The sequence below is a fragment of the Rhinatrema bivittatum genome, chromosome 6 (genome assembly GCF_901001135.1).
Source record: "Rhinatrema bivittatum chromosome 6, aRhiBiv1.1, whole genome shotgun sequence".
NCBI classification, from domain to species: domain Eukaryota; kingdom Metazoa; phylum Chordata; class Amphibia; order Gymnophiona; family Rhinatrematidae; genus Rhinatrema; species Rhinatrema bivittatum.
The window spans coordinates 268000441-268017187 of record NC_042620.1 but is presented as its reverse complement, the minus strand read 5'-3'; the positions used below and the strand labels follow the sequence as shown (position 1 = coordinate 268017187).

General features: G+C 41.9%; 1 protein-coding gene across 3 annotated transcripts in view; it reads left to right on the top strand.

Moving 5' to 3' along the window:
* Positions 1-16747, top strand: part of LOC115094269 (butyrophilin subfamily 1 member A1-like) — a 38363-nt gene that overhangs the window by 14800 nt on the left and 6816 nt on the right. For all 3 annotated transcript variants that reach the window (XM_029607153.1, XM_029607152.1, XM_029607155.1), the window contains exons 5-8: positions 3165-3281; positions 4289-4309; positions 5667-5687; positions 12482-12508. In XM_029607153.1, the coding sequence (XP_029463013.1) occupies positions 3165-3281; positions 4289-4309; positions 5667-5687; positions 12482-12508 (186 nt within the window). The remainder of the gene's footprint in view (positions 1-3164; positions 3282-4288; positions 4310-5666; positions 5688-12481; positions 12509-16747) is intronic.

The following is a 16747-nucleotide window of genomic DNA, read 5'->3' as shown; positions in this document are numbered from 1 at the left end:
TGTCTTTATCGTGCCCTTCTGTAAACCGTTGTGATGGTATTTAACTGAACGACGGTATAGAAAATGTATAGAAAACAATACAAATAAATTATAATTTCTCAAACTCATTTCAACTAGCACAAACATAGCAAAACCAAACTTATTTATTAGCTAACCCTCTGTAATGTTTGAGTAGAAAAAGCTAAATAAAAGGGAAGGATATATAGCAGGGCTAGAATAGGAATGGAGTCAGTGTGACACACCTCATTAGTTTTTTGGTAAATAAAAGTACAGCGTTCTTAGAGTACATCAGCTAACACATAAGTCCAAGAGAAGTTCACATCACAGTTCTTGTCTAGTCAGAAACACACTTGAGTAATAAAGATGCTGGTTTCATTGCTCTACCTCCATTCCCTGAGGTATTTGTCATTGTGCCTGCTGACTTGGTTCTGAGTTCTTCACCGCGAACCAATTTATAATTTTTCTTTACACAGCTTGACTGGGCAAAGGAAATCCTTTTGCCTCCCATGCTTCCTGGAGAAACTTGGTACAGGCACTATGATGGTGGCTAGAGCTACTATTAGGTATTGGTAACAGCAGTCTATGCAAGCCCAGAGAAATCAGTTTCATTGCTGTACCAGGAACACAGTCCACAATATAAAAGCCAGTGTGAGTCGGTCACAAAGTTTCCCCACTTACCAGAGTGATTGCAGATCTCTGCTAGTAAAGTGGAATGTCAGGATATTGTGGAGGTACAGTGACATCACAATAGTGGGAGGTGTCTGTATGCTCAGAGTATAAAACCCTGGGTACTAGCAGGGACAGGGTTCGTTTCTCTGTCGCCAGCCCCTGGAACTGCAAGGGCTGCAAGGCTGGGAGCACCTGGGCCTTCAGGGTGATGGATCCTCAGTGTTAGCTGGGCCCGAGGTGCGCAGAGAGTGTTTGTGTGCTGAGAGTCTGTCTTCACTGCAGATCCAGTAAGTGATTCAGTTAACCAGTGGAGTAGAAGAGGTGATCGAGAAAAAGCTTGCTAAAAGATCTGGCACTGGACCAGAAGAGCAGCATCCTCCTCTGAGGGAAAAAAAAAAGGAGACTGCCTGCTTGTGGTCTCTGAAGAAGCCTCTGTCTGGTGAGAGAGTCTGAGAGGAAGTAGAACGTCTGGAGGAATTTTCAAACAAAGCATCCTGGCTGCCACCACTTGATGTGAACTGCAATCTGCTATTTTCTTTTTGTATCTTTTCTTTTTTTAAAATGGACTAATCCAGTTTTCAGTAAATGTCCTTTTGCTGGTACAGCTTCCAGCATATCTGCTTAGTGATGGCAAAAGTGCTGAGCTCGAATTGTGCTAGGCTCTTACTGAGATTTGGGCAAAAGCCTAACCTGAAATAAAGGTACTGGGAGGATAGGAGGGTAAGGGTGAGGAGGGGGGGTCCTGGAGAGTACTCATTTTTACAACATAGACACGACCTGGGAGGGGGAGAAAATGGCACCAGCCCCTGTCCTTACATTTTTAAATAATGACATGGAGGGGTTTTGGAAGTGTAACTCCTTCAGAAGGAGGATGCAGGCTTGGCCGATCCTTTGGCGCATGGGTGGGAGGGAAGAGGAGGGGCTGTGTTAGAGCCAGTAAGCCAGCTACTTTTTTTTTTTTTAAAGCCAGCACTTTGTCACTTAACTTGGTATATTCTTTTGAGTATAGCCTGTTAAGGCTTAAGTTATCCAGCTAATCATAGCCAAACTACTTTAGACCTAACCGGCGATACTATGTTTAAAGTTATCTGGCTAGAGTAAAGCCAGATAGCTTTAATCGGGGATATTCACTGCAGCGTTCATTCCCCTGAATATCACGGATAACGTTAGCCGGACAAGTTATCGGTTTTCCCAGTTCTGGAGTACAGACTTTGGTAACCCTTCTCTGCTGCATGGCTTTCTGAAGCTGAGGAAACAGAATCGTGAGAGAGAAAAAAAAAAAAGCCGACATGTTTAGGAAATGCTGATCTCCTCCAGCTGGCCTGCCCAGGAGGATCAGGCCACATTGGGAAGGAGATAAAAACTGGGCTGCAAGGCGGAAGGGAAGAATCGGGAGGAAGGTTTTAAAGAGCAGAAACCGGTGTGAGGTGAAGAAAAGGGACCTGAGCCTCAGAGTGGCTGGGCCCAGGATTACCCTGCTCCTTTGCTATTTTCCCTCTGCTCCAGGGTTGAAAAGAGGGAATCCTGCTGCCCCATCAAGGAGGTTAAAAAAAAAAAAAAGCCTAGAGCCAGGGGAGAAGACTGGGGGATGCGATCCTTGGGCCCCGGGAGAACAGAGTGAGTGCGGGGCTAGCGGATCCAGGCCTCAGGACCTAGAATGACCACTGTGAGGGCCATTTTGATCTTTTTCTGCCATCATTTACTATGATACTATGTGTGCTGGCCTGAGATTAGATGAGTATGTGACATTTTTTTTTTAATCATTTCTGATTACTTATAGGATTATAAATATATGTATATATATATATATATATATATATATATAAAATTAAGTCAGAAAGACTCTAGTTATGATCTAAATGATGAATGACAGGCTTTTATCACTAAAATAAAAAACGAATCCCAGATATCTAGTCTTAAGGTTTGTGAATCATGAATCACATTTGATTCTTGAGGGAGCTTTCATTTGGGTTGAACTGGGAAGAGCAGGAGAACGGGTGGAATCGAATCTTATCCACATCATTCGTTTCTGATTTTTTTTTGTAACACTTGTTATGTTTAAACTTGGATCCAAGTTCTCCAACCCCAGTTTACCCGTTAGGTGCATTTGACACCAAAGTGAAAGTGCCTATTGGGATCAGATCACCATATATGAACGGATTTGGCTAAAATTTGTTTTGAGAGACTCCTACAAAAAAAGGAGACAAAAATGATACTTTGGACCCAGCAAAAAAAATCTCCTATAAGGCCCAGTTTCCCCATTGACATAAATGAAATGCACCTGCTTTGTGGTACGCAGCCAGCCCTCATACTGCCAGCTTGTTGTTGTTGTTGGTGGTGGTGTTTTTTGTTTTTGTTTTTTTGCTATTTTGGGTTTTTATGAGAAGGGGAAATCAGGAATAGTAATTATTGAGACAGACTTGCCCTGAGCTGAGATAACAGCATTGTGCTCCAAGCCTCTTTTTAATCTTCCTTTGTTTTTCTTCTCTTTTCAGCACTGTTTTTCCCACGGATGTCCCCCTACTTGGTGTCTTTCATTGTGACCCTGTTCGTTTTCCTAGGCTTCGCTGTCCTCAGCGTCCATTGTTTCAGGAGCCAGCGACATGCGAAAGGTATGCCTTAGGAAAGGAAAACGTTCTGTCTGTTACGAAAAAGATCCCGGGGGGGGAAACATGCAGGACAGCAAACAAGACACACATAAGGGTTGAGTTGCTCAGTGGATTGGTGCCAGGATTTAGCGCCCTGAGGAAAACCTTATCGTTCCTCTTGTTGCTAGCCCCTCACACAACTAGGCTGGTTCAGAGGGAAGTGTGGTTATCCAAAAGGGGGGATTTAAAATACAGCAAACAGTATAGGAAATGGTATCTTGGTGGGGGGGAGGGGCGGGCCTGCGATAGCTGGCAGCGATTGCATCACCGCGGTGTTATCGCTGCCGGCTTTTGCACCCAATAGCGCCATCGTAAAAGGTGGTGCTGTTGGGCGCCCTACTGGCAGCGATAAGGGTTCTTACCTTTTCGCCGCCAGCGATGTTTCCGCCGCGTCCGCCCCGACTCCTCTTCTGGTGCTGATGCCGCCCCGACTCCACCCCGATTTAGTCCCTTTTCGCATCCCTTAGATGGTCATCTTGCAGTATCTACCTCAATGAGATCCATATTCAGAGAGCTGTTAAGAGGATAAGTTATTGGGATAAAGTTATCTGAATAATTATAGATGGGTATTCCCGGATCAATGTTCCACTGAATGTACTTGGATAAAATTATCCAGATAGATTTTAAGGCAGGTATTTTTCCATCCAGGCTTACTTGGTTGAGTTTGAATATCAGTGCTCACCGACTAAAATGTAATCATGCACCCCGACCATCTCCATCACCGCCTCTTTTTATGTAACTAATTTTGTGCGGGCTATGAATTACCCGAACAAAATGTAGCCAGACATCAGGGGAAATATTCAAATATTGGATTTTGTCTAAGTAACTTGAAAAGTTACCCGGACAAACCCTCTGAATATCGGCCTTAGTGAAGTATTCTGTAGAAATGTGCAAATGCTGTGCCGTTTCTTTGCACAAGGGGCAGATAAAAACATACATACCTAAATCTTAATGTCTTTTTTGCTTTTCAGATAAACTTTTGAAAGAAAAAGGTGAGTTATTTCATTACAGTGGTGAAGTGGAGGAAAAGAGAACTTCCGAATGAAGGTGTGACGGGCTTTATGGGGACATTTTCAAAGGCTTAATTGGGAACTATGCATGACAGGCTCTGCTGTATGAAGTCAGAGAGAATAGGAGCCCTTACTGTTCCTGATATGCCCCAGTAGGAAGCGTCTCGTCAAGGAGTGTGTTTAACACCAGGGGAAAGGCTAGGGAAACATCCAATTCTCTCAAGGAGCTCAAGAAGCATGCAAATCAGCTCTTTAAGTGATTTTGCATTAGTAAAAGGCCCCTTTCCTGAGAAACAGTTGCTGCTCAGAGTTTTTCTGAGACAAAGCTAGTGATTTCTCGCAAACATTTTTGCTGGAAACTCACTGCACGGCGCACTTGAATAAATGTTGAAATGAGCTGGCAACCTTGAAATAAGCCTTTCACGATGGCTGCGAGGGAATTGACAGCTTTAGTACATTGGCCCCGAAGTTTGTACCTGAGGCAATGGAACATTAAGTGACTTGCCCAAGGTCACAAGGAGCTTCAGTGGGAGAAGCAGGATCTGAATGCTGGTTTTCCTGCTTCTCAGTCTGCGCTCTAACCATTAGATTACTCCTCTCAAGCATCCACCAAGAATGTCCCTGTGATCGATGTAGGTAGGTTAACTGTATTATATGCAGAGAAGCAATTTTGTGTGTAGTTTTATGTGCACTGCAAAGAGGCATGCCGGGGAGGATGGAGTTGGGACAGGGAGAGAACTGGCATGTATACTTTGAATTTTCAAAAGTATAAGGATAGTGTGAAAAGGAGTTACACATGTAAATGTAGCAATTTTAAAAACCATTTACATGCATAAAGTGCACTTACACAATGGCATATATTGTAGCAATTTTTAAAAGCCCACTTACACATGTAAAACCCAGTTTTAAGTGTGCAAATGCTTTGAAAATCAGGCTGTTTGTACGTAAATATACACAAACAAAGTTACTTGTGCTCCCGAGTAAGTGTAATTTTTTGCATGTACTTTGGCACCCATTGCATGCATGCCTGTGTATTTTCAAAGCAGATTTATGTGCGTGCACCTGCTTTGAAAATTCTGGCCAGAGTCTGGGGGTAAAACGTACTCCCAGATTTTAGCATATGTGGGCTGTTTGAAAATGGCCCTCAGAATGGACTGGCGTCGTGAGCATTTCCAAAAACTACAAACACTTGGTTTAACTTATGAAAAATAGAAAGGCAGAAAGGATAGATACATGGCTTATTGTATTTTTGTTTCAGTTATCTACAAACTGAATTATTTAAAAAAAGCGTAGTACTTCTTTGTAATAATCATGCTACCCTTCTGTTTTTCTTTTTCAGAAAGGCTTTCTGTAGAAATTGGTAGGTAAGATGTGAAAATTGGTAGAATTTCTCTAATGTAGGATGAAACAATTTTCAATCCCTTGTCATGATAACCAGGTGTTTTAGACTTCCTAGATTTCTAAACCAGTGGAGTAGTACATTGGGTTCCCTGTAGTGGCCAAGATAGTGGGAGTAATTCTGACTCCAGACTGTTGATGGAGCTCCTTCTTGAAGCAGTGTGGGTGGGCATCATTTGCTTCCTGACACGGAGCTGACAATCTTGTCTGTGCACTTTTCACCACAGGGTCCATGACTAGTCCTCTGTACGCTTTACAGATATGCTGGATTTGAAAGATATTAATGCAAGTTCAAAATACCAGTGCCTTCAACACACACAACCTGGAGGGTTTTATTGCCTATATTAAGTGGTACTTAAGTGGATCAATAAGTTTTAATAAAATAGATGTTTTAAAGACAAAGTAATGTATTGTGCATGCATCTGTAAGCCGACCTCCCCCCTCCCAGTTGTCCTTACTCCCACCAAAGGTTGTGTGCGTTAGATGCAGACAGCATGCTTTAAAGCACCTGGTGTATATTGCATTCTTGTGGCATGTGCACTTCTGGAGGGGGTAAAGTAGGGTGCCTGAGTGAGGTCAAATTTGCATGCATTAAAGCATGCAAGTTTTTTTTCTTTTTTTGGGGGGGGGACACAGTAATTCCCTCCTACTCCTTTTATAATACCAGTTCAGTCAGAACCAGGGCAACATGAGGCTTCATTTGCATTTTCTTTTCTGTTTTATATCCTGACCTCTCTCAGTCCACAGTAGGGACAGTCCTCAGCCCGGGTCTACAGACTGCAGCTCTCGCTGGAACATAACGTGCACCCGGAGTCTGGCCTCTAGGTGTCATTGCCTTCACAGCATCCCCAACCCTGCTCAGGAGAGTCCTGGAGGCTTGAACCCACGAACAACACTGCCACTGAGGCACCGGGCTGGCCCCTAATACTGCTAATTTTAATATTGCCAGAGATTAAGTTTACTAACTATGAAAACATCTCCATACGGAGTCTTTGCTACTGCTAGAGACTGAGTTCTGCTCTTTTGGAGTCCAGACAAATCCAGAAAAACCTCAACAATGAATTACCTACTTAGCATAAGATTAGATTTAAGCTGTGGTGCCAAACAAGAAAGTCCTTAAATCCAAGAAGCAAGTGCAGTGCTAAGTGCTTGTGTGGCCAAGCTCTGCCTTAGCTTACCCAAATAAAAAGCAGTTCGATGCTGATTTATTGCAGCTCACATTATTATTCTGTTTGACAAATCCCAGAGCTTCAAACAATCATAGTAATTGACAGCCAACATTGATTTCTTCTCATTAAAAATGTATTCCCGATGCACACTTCTTCTTAAAGTCTCCATGAGGTGTCAGGTGCTTCTACAAGCTCAAAGGAGAGATAAAAGCACATAATACTTCATATGGAGTAAGGACACAAGTTCCAAACGTTCACCAGTGGTCCACAGTGTTCCGGTGCTGTGAGGTTTTATATTTAGGCTGCCTTCAAACTTCAGGCCCCCACCTGGCCAAGATGGACAGTGAAATGCTAAGAGAAATTAGGGAAGCTAACCAAATTGGTAGTGCAGTAATAATGGGAGAATTCAATTACCCCAATATTGACTGGGTAAATGTAACATTAGGACATGCTAGAGAGATAAAGTTTCTGGATGGAATAAATGACAGTTTTATGGAGCAATTGGTTCAGGAACTGACGAGAGAGAGAGCAATTTTAGATCTAATTCTCAGTGGAGCACAGGATTTGGTGAGAGAGCTAACTATGGTGGGGCCGCTTGGCAATAGTGATCATAAATGACCAAATTTAAATTGACTGGAAGGGGGACAGTAAGCCAATCCACGGCTCTTGTGCTAAACTTTCAAAAGGGAAACTTTGATAAAATGAGAAAATAGTTAGAAAAAAACTGAAAGGAGAAGCTACAAAGGTAAAAAGTGTGCAAGAGGCGTGGTCATTGTTAAAAAATACAATCCTAGAGGCGCAGTCCAGATGTATTCCACACATTAAGAAAGGTGGAAAGAAGGCAAAACGATTACCGGCATGGTTAAAAGGGGAGGTGAAAGAAGCTAGTTTAGCCAAAAGATCTTCATTCAAAAATTGGAAGAAGGACCCATTAGAAGAAAATAGGATAAAGCATAAGCATTGGCAAGTTAAATGTAAAATATTGATAAGACAGGCTAAGAGAGAATTTGAAAAGAAGTTGGCCGTAGAGGCAAAAACTCACAGTAAAAACTTTAAAAAATATATCCAAAGCAGAAAGCCTGTGAGGGAGTCAGTTGGACCATTAGATGATCGAGGGGTTAAAGGGGCACTTAGAGAAGATAAGGCCATCGTGAAAAGATTAAATGAATTCTTTGCTTCAGTGTTTACTGAAGAGGATGTTGGGGAGGTACCCGTTCTGGAGAAGGTTTTCATGGGTAATGATTCAGATAGACTGAAGCAAATTATGGTGAACCTAGAAGATGTGGTAGGCCTGATTGACAAACTGAAGAGTAGTAAATCACCTGGACCAGATGGTATACACGCCAGGGTTCTGAAGGAACTAAAAAATGAAATTTCAGACCTATCAGTAAAAATTTGTAATCTATCATTAAAGTCATCCATTGTACCTGAAGACTGGAGGGTGACTAATGTAACCCCAATATTTAAAAAAGGCTCCAGGGGCGATCTGGGAAACTACAGACCAGTTAGCCTGACTTCACTGCTAGGAAAAATAGTGGAAAGTGTTCTAAATATCAAAATCACAGAACATATAGAAAGACATGGTTTAATGGAACAAAGTCAACATGGCTTTACCCAAGGCAAGTCTTGCCTCACAAATCTGCTTCACTTTTTTGAAGGAGTTAATAAACATGTAGATAAAGGTGAACTACATGTAGGGGCGGATTTTAAATGCCCTGCGCGCGTAAATCTGGCCGGATTTATGCGCGCCGGCGCGCCTATTTTGCATAGGCACAGAGCCCGGGACGCGCGTAAGTCCCGGGGCTTTCTAAAAGGGGCGTGTCAGGGGCGTGTCTAAAATGATGCGGTGTTTCGGGGGCGGGACGCGGCGTTTTTGGGGCGGGCCCGGGGGCGTGGTGCCGGCCCGGGGGCGTGGTCGAGGCCTCCGGACCAGCCCCCGGGTTGGGTGATGGCGCGCCAGTGCAGATTTACGTCTGCTTTTAGCAGGCGTAAATCTGCCAACAAAGGTAAGGGGGGGTTTAGATAGGGCCTGGGGGTGGGTTAGGTAGGGGAAGGTGGGGGGAGGGCGAAGGAAAGTTCCCTCCGAGGCCGCTCCGAAATCGGAGCGGCCTCGGAGGGAACAGGCGGCGCGTGCTCGGCTTGGCGCGCGCAGGTTGCACAAATGTGCACCCCCTTGTGCGTGCCGACCCCGGATTTTATAAGATACGCGCGTATCTTATAAAATCCAGTGTACTTTTATTCGCGCCTGGTGCGCGAACAAAAGTACGCAATCGCGCACATTTTTAAAATCTACCCTGTAGTGTATTTGTATTTTCAGAAGGCATTTAACAAAGTTTCTCATGAGAGGCTTCTAGGAAAAGTAAAAAGTCATGGGATAGGTGGAGATGTCCTTTTGTAAACTACAAACTGGTTAAAAGACAGGAAATAGAGAATAGCATTAAATGGATAATTTTCTCAGTGGAGGGGAGTGGGCAGTGGAGTGCCTCAGGGATCTGTACTGGGAACTATGTTTTTCAATATATTTATAAATGATCTGGAAAGGAATATGACAATTGAGGTAATCAAATTTGCAGATGATACAAAATTATTCAGAGTAGTTAAATCATAAGTGGAGTGTGATAAATTGCAGGAAGACCTTGTGAGACTGGAAAATTGGGCATCCAAATGGCAGATGAAATTTAATGTGGATAAGTGCAAGGTGTTGCATATAGGGAAAAATAACCCATGCTATAGTTACACAGTGTTAGGTTCCATATTAGGAGCTACCTTGAATCCTGTATACAATTCTGGTTGTCGCATCTCATAAAAAATATAGTTGCGATGCAGAAGGTACAGAGAAGGGCAACCAAAATGAGGAAAGAGTAAATGGGTTAGGACTGTTCAGCTTCGAGAAGCGATGGCCGAGGGGGGGATATGATAGAGGTATTTAGAATCATGAGAGGTCTAGAATGGGTAAAAGTGAATCGGTTATTTACTCTTTCGGATAATAGAAGGACTAGGGGGCACTCCATGAAGTTAGCATGTAGCACATTTAAAACTAATTGGAGAAAGTTCTTTTTCACTCAACTCACAATTAAACTCTGGAATTTGTTGCCAGAGGATGTGGTTAGTGCAGTTAGTATAGCTGGGTTTTAAAAAGTTTGGATAAGTTCTTGGAGGAGAAGTCCATTACCTGCTGTTAATTAAGTTGACTTAGAAAATAGCCACTGCTATTACCAGCATCAGTAGCATGGGATAGACTTAGTTTTTGGGTACTTGCCAGGTTCTTATGGCCTAGATTGGCCACTGTTGGAAACAGGATGCTGGGCTTGATAGACCCTTGGTCTGACCCAGTATGTAATGTTCTTATGTTCAGTTCTTTTTGGTACACCAAGGCCCCAGCGTGTATTCAGATTTAATGTCATCATCAAAAAACATACACCTAAGTTCAGTCTTCCACCTAAAACCACATAGAAACAGTCCTTCCGTGTATACTCCTCACTCTAGGTTTCCAGGACAGGACTACACGCATATTAACATATTTTACAAGTGGAGAATTTGCATGCATTATCAAATGTGCGCATGCTTTTATTCCTGCTCATCAAGTCGCGAATATTAAATCTGACTTTTCTTTTGTCTGCTGTTTTTGGGTGGGGTAGAGGGGTTCTGGAGTAAGTGGTGGAGGATATGGGTGAAATAGTTAAGGACTGGCTCACCTGGTAGAAGCCTTGGCGAGCTGGTGCTTGGAAGTACGCACACAATTGTTTTCATAAGCGACTTTCAAGCATACACTATGAAATATCTGCTCCATGCATAAACTGAGGGTTATTATGCACACATGCTACAATTATTTAACTTGGAAAATATGTGTGTACTTTTATAAAATAGATGTAAAAACTATGTAGATCCCGCCATTAGAAAAAATATGTGCGTACTGAAACATACATGCATACTTTTGGAGCAGTGACATGCGGTGTTTTATAAACTCTGCAGCTCCTGTGGTTCAGTTTATAAAATTCAGGTGTAACCTTAAGTGCACCTACCGTGCATGTATGTGCTGAGCTATGTACGCTACTGAAACTGACGTATGCTTTTAATGTGAACTTGCTGACAGGCGAATTGATTAGTTTTCAGGGATCATAAAAAATGTTGGTCCAGTAGGCACCTGCAAAATGACCAGTTATACTCTGAATACTCATTTGGGCCTTTCAGCAGACACAAGTTTAAGCAGTTAATCTGCTGCCATTGTCTTTTGTAATCTCCTATTCTAACTCCTACAAATGTACCTTATGGTAATTTGTACATGAGCTCCAGCGTCCAGATCCACAAATCATATTCAGAATGTCTTTTCTCTCCTGGTAACATTATTTTTGCCTAGTACTGATTCCTGACCCCGCCTGGAAATGTCTGACTGACGGTGGTACAGAAGGACATCAAGCCTGACAGCTGTATTATGAAATCTTTACATGAAAGAATCTAGAAAGTATCCCAACATAAATTGAGTTACAGTTAAAATAAAACATTTCGCTTGAAATCTCACATTCCCAAAGCAAGCTCATGTTATCGTAAACTGGCAGTGCTCACTGGTTAGAAAATGAGCCTGTACGTTCCTTACCTAGCTGTCAGGCCAATGCTATATATTGCGCTCGGCTGAGTGCAGGGCTTTTCATGTGCTTGGATCATTTCCAAAACCCTTCATGCATTAAGGGGGATTCGTGCGTCCAAACCAGCGCGTAGCTAATAGCACTCGTCACATGTAAATTCATGTTGATGACGCGATTAACTATTATACCTCAATGCAAAAAATTCCACATGGCCCCGGTGCCCATTTTAACTGCAAATTTAAGAGCTGCCCGGGAGCATGCATTGAAGCATGCGGCGCTCAAGAGCTGACGAAAAAAACAAAATAAAATCCTGTTTTCTATGATTTCTCCTATTAGTATCCTAGCGATACTAAATTGGAGGAACCACAGAAAGCAGAATTATGTCCTGCTCAAGGGCTTAACAACAACAACAAAAAAAATCCTGCTTTCTGTGCTTCCTCATAGGGGGAACCACAGGAAGCAGTATCCCCAAGGTCTGGCCCAATCCGTACCCCTGGAGGCAGCGAGTGAAGGAGTGAATACTGGAGGCAGTAGGAGTGATCAGGAAGCTAGAGAAGAAATTATACGTCATGATATATTTACAGCTTTTCAAAAGAATATAACTGACAGGGCTGTCAGAAGGGGTGGGCGAAATGGAGAACTCCTCCAGCCCTAACTTTCATTGAGTTCATAATTCTATGAATACTGTGCTGTAATGAACATTGCTTAGTATAAAATAAATCCTGGCCTTTGAATTCTCTTCGCTATGTTGTAATTGAGTGTGCACCAAAGAAACTTTAACCAGGTTAACTGAGCAAATAGAACTTAAAAGTTATAGTGTGCGTGCAATCAGTGGCCATCCTAATTGGGAATGCATTAACTGAGTGTGAAATCTTCAGACAGTAAATGCATGATGGTATGTTTGATTCTTTTAACTTTGCTGGGGCCAAGCAGCTTCCCCATGACGTGGATTTTTTAAAAAACATTTTCTTCACTAATCTAAACCTGTTATTTTGTGATTTCAGAGTGGAGAAAAGCTTGCAGCCATGCAGGTAATATTGATATTTCTTTCATAATTCTTATGCACAGCTAGAAATCCGTTCCCTCCAAGAAGCAAACTGAACAGACTAGATGGGCCTGTACATTTCTTATCTTCCGTCATACATTTCTAAGAAAGAAAGGGAGAGATCCATTCTGCAGTAAATTTTAATAACGCGAGTTTGAGAGCATAAAGGGATGGAACAGTGACTAGCGTCAATGATATTTGCCAGAAGCATTGTAAAAACAACAGTCTATGACTGACTTATTTATTTATTTATTTATTTATTTATAGATTCTTTTATACCGCGGTACGTATAGTTATACATCACCTCGGTTTACAGTTAAACAATAATTTAGCAACAGGCTTTACATATAACAGTTTAAACAGTAAAACATTTAACAGCAACAGGCTTTACAGAAACATTGGATTTCAAGGGTAATATGCTAACATCATTAACTATAATAACCATAAAATATTAATAATCAAGTATTACGCTGGAGTAAATTAACTGTCAAAGGCAAGACCAAAGTCATATTAAAGTCAATAGCCAGAATTGAATAACAGAGGGGGGGAATGGATTAGCAGAATGATAAATACAAATGGTTAAGATAAGAACCTGGTGAAGGTGAGTAATAAAATGGGATAGTTGAATTTTAGGTTAGATATGATTCATAGAATGAATGCTTGTTCAAACAACCATGTTTTAAGGTTTTGTTTGAAAGTTTTGTGACAGGATTCAAGACGCAGGTCCAACGGCATGTTGTTCCAGATATTGATACCAGCTATGGAGAATGAGCGGTCTCTGGTGGACACGTGTTTGATGTGTTTTAGAGTATGGACAGCTAATTTCGCTTGGTGAATATTTCTAATTGGTCTGTTGGATGTGCGAAAAATGAGCTGATCAGAAAACCATTGCATCTCTTGGTTGTGAATTGATTTGTGGATGAGTGAGAGAACTTTAAAAGTAATTCTGTAGGATACGGGTAGCCAATGTAGGAACATGAGTGCTGGAGTAATATGTTCATGCCGTCGAGTATTAGTAATTAAACGAGCAGCGGCATTCTGCAACATCTGTAAAGGTTGAATTGAGCTTTTAGGAAGACCCAGTAGTAATGCATTACAATAGTCAATCTTTGGTAGAATTGTAGCTTGTAACACAGTCCGGAAGTCCTGAGAATGTAATAACGGTTTAATTCTTTTCAGGGTATGTAACTTGAAGAAGCCACTCTTAATTGTGGTCGAGATGAAATTCTTCAATGTAAAGTGATTATCAATAATGACCCCAAGGCTGCGGACATGCTTCAGCTTGATATGGTCTGTTGTTGAGGACGGAGAATGTGGCGAGTTGGATGTGGTGTTCTTGTGTGGCGTTATGATGAGGAGTTCGGTCTTGTTGGTGTTGATTGCAAGAAAGTTTTCCATGAGTAGATTTTTTATTTCGGCAAGAGCCGATTCCCAGGTTTTAATGGCCTTAGAACGTGATTCATTGATTGGGATAATGATCTGGACGTCGTCCGCGTATATGAAATGACGGAGATCCAATTTCTTCAGTAGTTTACAGAGTGGAGATAGATATACATTGAAAAGGGTTGAAGAAAGGGAGGATCATTGAGGGACACCTTGTGACAGATTTCTAGGTTTTGACGTATGGTGTCCAATCTTGACACTGTATGTCCTATCTTTCAGAAATGATTGTATCCAGGATAAGGCAGTGCCGGTGATGCCAATTTGTGAAAGGAGAGAGAGGAGTGTAAAGTGGTTGACCGTGTCAAATGCTGAAGAGATATCAAGTAGGGCCAGAATATAAGAGTGACCAGTATCAAGAGATTTTAGAATGGAGTCTGATAGGGACACTAGCAGTGTCCCTATCAGACTCTCCTGTACATTCATTGGTGACCCTCTTTTTCTATATTATTAACTGTGGCATGCTTCTTATGTATCACCTCATTGAAGTGATGACTATGGAGCCTGACCAGTTGTCTCACAAATAATTTCCAAGTTAAAGCATTCATTCACCATCCCTTTACCTATCCTGTGTGAATGTAGTAGAACAAAGAGCCTCTTACACACAGAAAATGCACAGCATGGCATTGTTAGCTTTCTTTCTGAAAATGCACCTTCCATTTTGATCAGCAGAAAGTGGATACACCATGCCCCATCGCTGTGTTTCCCAACCAGTATGCCATAGTACCTGGGTGTGCCTTTAGACCTGATCATGAAAAGTCATTCCTGACTGCTGTTCAGATCCAGACCAGAACCTGAGCTGTGCTCTCAGCACCTCGCAGCAATAAGAGACACCAGCAGTGGCTCTTAAACATATAGGAGCTTCTTTCTGAGGACATGTGTAATCATGCATGCCTCTTTTTTTTTTCTAGCTACAGCCAGACCCAAATTTGTGCAATGCGCACAGCAGCTCCTCATCTGCCATTCCTGTACTTCCTCCATTGAGTCCTTCCAGCCTGTATTCCAGGGCTGAGTGAGATGGAGAGAGTGTACACGGAGCACTAGATGTGACTCATGCTGGGACCGATTCTATATCATTGCATAAAAAACGTGTGTCAAAACTGGGCGTATGTTTTTTGAACACTTGCACATCTGTCTATCCTGGCGCTCATTGCAATAGGCAAATGAGCTGCTATACTAAAACGGACACGCAATGGGTGCCCAGGAGACGTGGCTGTGCGCCCCTAACAGCCTGGCCAGAGTTCTGACCCACCCCTGGCAGGGCTGTTCCCGATTGGTCCTATTCACTGTCACTTGTCTGTGAAAGAACCAGTCCCCTTTCAGGACAGCCTTCTGAAAAGGGATTGATCCTTCCACTGACATGTGACAGTGAATGGACCAGTCGGCAGTATTTTTATTTATTTATTTATTTTATTTATTTAGAGATTTTTATATACCGCGGCACGTTCAGAACATCACCTCGGTTTACATTAAACAGTAATGCAGCAACAGGCTTTACAATAAAATATTGAAAATTAAATAAAGGTATGAAACAAAAGTATTAAACAAAAAAAAAAAGGATACATTCAACAGGCTTTACAGTCAATTTGGAACTCGAATCATATTTCAAATAATATATCAATAATATACACATAATTGGGATAACATAATTGTTTGGTAGAGGAACCAAAATTGATATACGTATGGGAGATTTACAGTAGATATATTTTTTCTAGGGAACAAGTGCTGAATAGGATCGGACAGGGGGTAAGGGAAGGGGAAAATGGGTTATGTATACGGCAGGTAAAGGGTCCTGTCGGTCATTGGTATGCTTTTTTGAACAGCCAGGTTTTTAGGTTTTGTTTACATTTTTTGTGGCAAGGTTCCTGGCGTAGGTCAGTGGGCATGCTGTTCCAAATAGTGGATCCTGCTATGATGAATGAGCGTTCCTTTGTAGATACATGTTTGGTAAATTTAGGGGAGGGTATCCGCAGTTTGGCCTGGTGCTGTTTTCTTGTTGGTCGGTTGGTCTTATTAAAATACAAGTGTTCGGAGAACCATTGCATGTTTTGGTTATGTAAGGCCTTGTGTATTAGCATAATGGTTTTGTATATAATCCTGGATGCAATGGGTAGCCAGTGTAGAGACTGAAGTGCGGGAGTGATGTGATCGTGGTGGTGTGTGTTGGTGAGTATGCGGGCAGCTGCATTTTGTAACATTTGTAATGGCAGTAAGTGAAGGAGTGAATAAATTTTGTAACATTTGTAACATTTTGTAAATTTGTAAACATTTTGTAAATTTTGTAATTTTGTAAACATTTTGTAAATTTGTAACAATTTGTAAAATTTTGTAAATTTTGTAACATTTTGTAACATTTGTAATGGCAGTAAGTGAAGGAGTGAATAAATTAATATTGAGTGTCAGGCACTCCTTCTCTTACTACCGGCAGGAGTTCCTGGCCAATTGGGCCAGACCTTGGGGATGCTGCTTTCTGTGGTTCCCCCTGTGAGAATCCACAGAAAGCAGGATTTTTTTTTTTTTTTGTTGAGTCCTTGAGCGTGACATGATTCTGCTCTGTGGTTCCTATTTAGTATTGCAATGATACTAATAGGAGGAATCACAGAAAGCAGGATTTTGTTTTGGTGAACCCTTGAGCGTGGCATGCTTTAATGCAGCTTCCGGGCTGGCTTTAAATTTGCCAAGTTAAAATGGGCGCCTTGGCAATTTTTGGCATTGTGGGGTAATAGCTAATAGCCTCATTTACATGGAATTTGCATGTGATGAGTGCACATTTTGGATGTGCTAA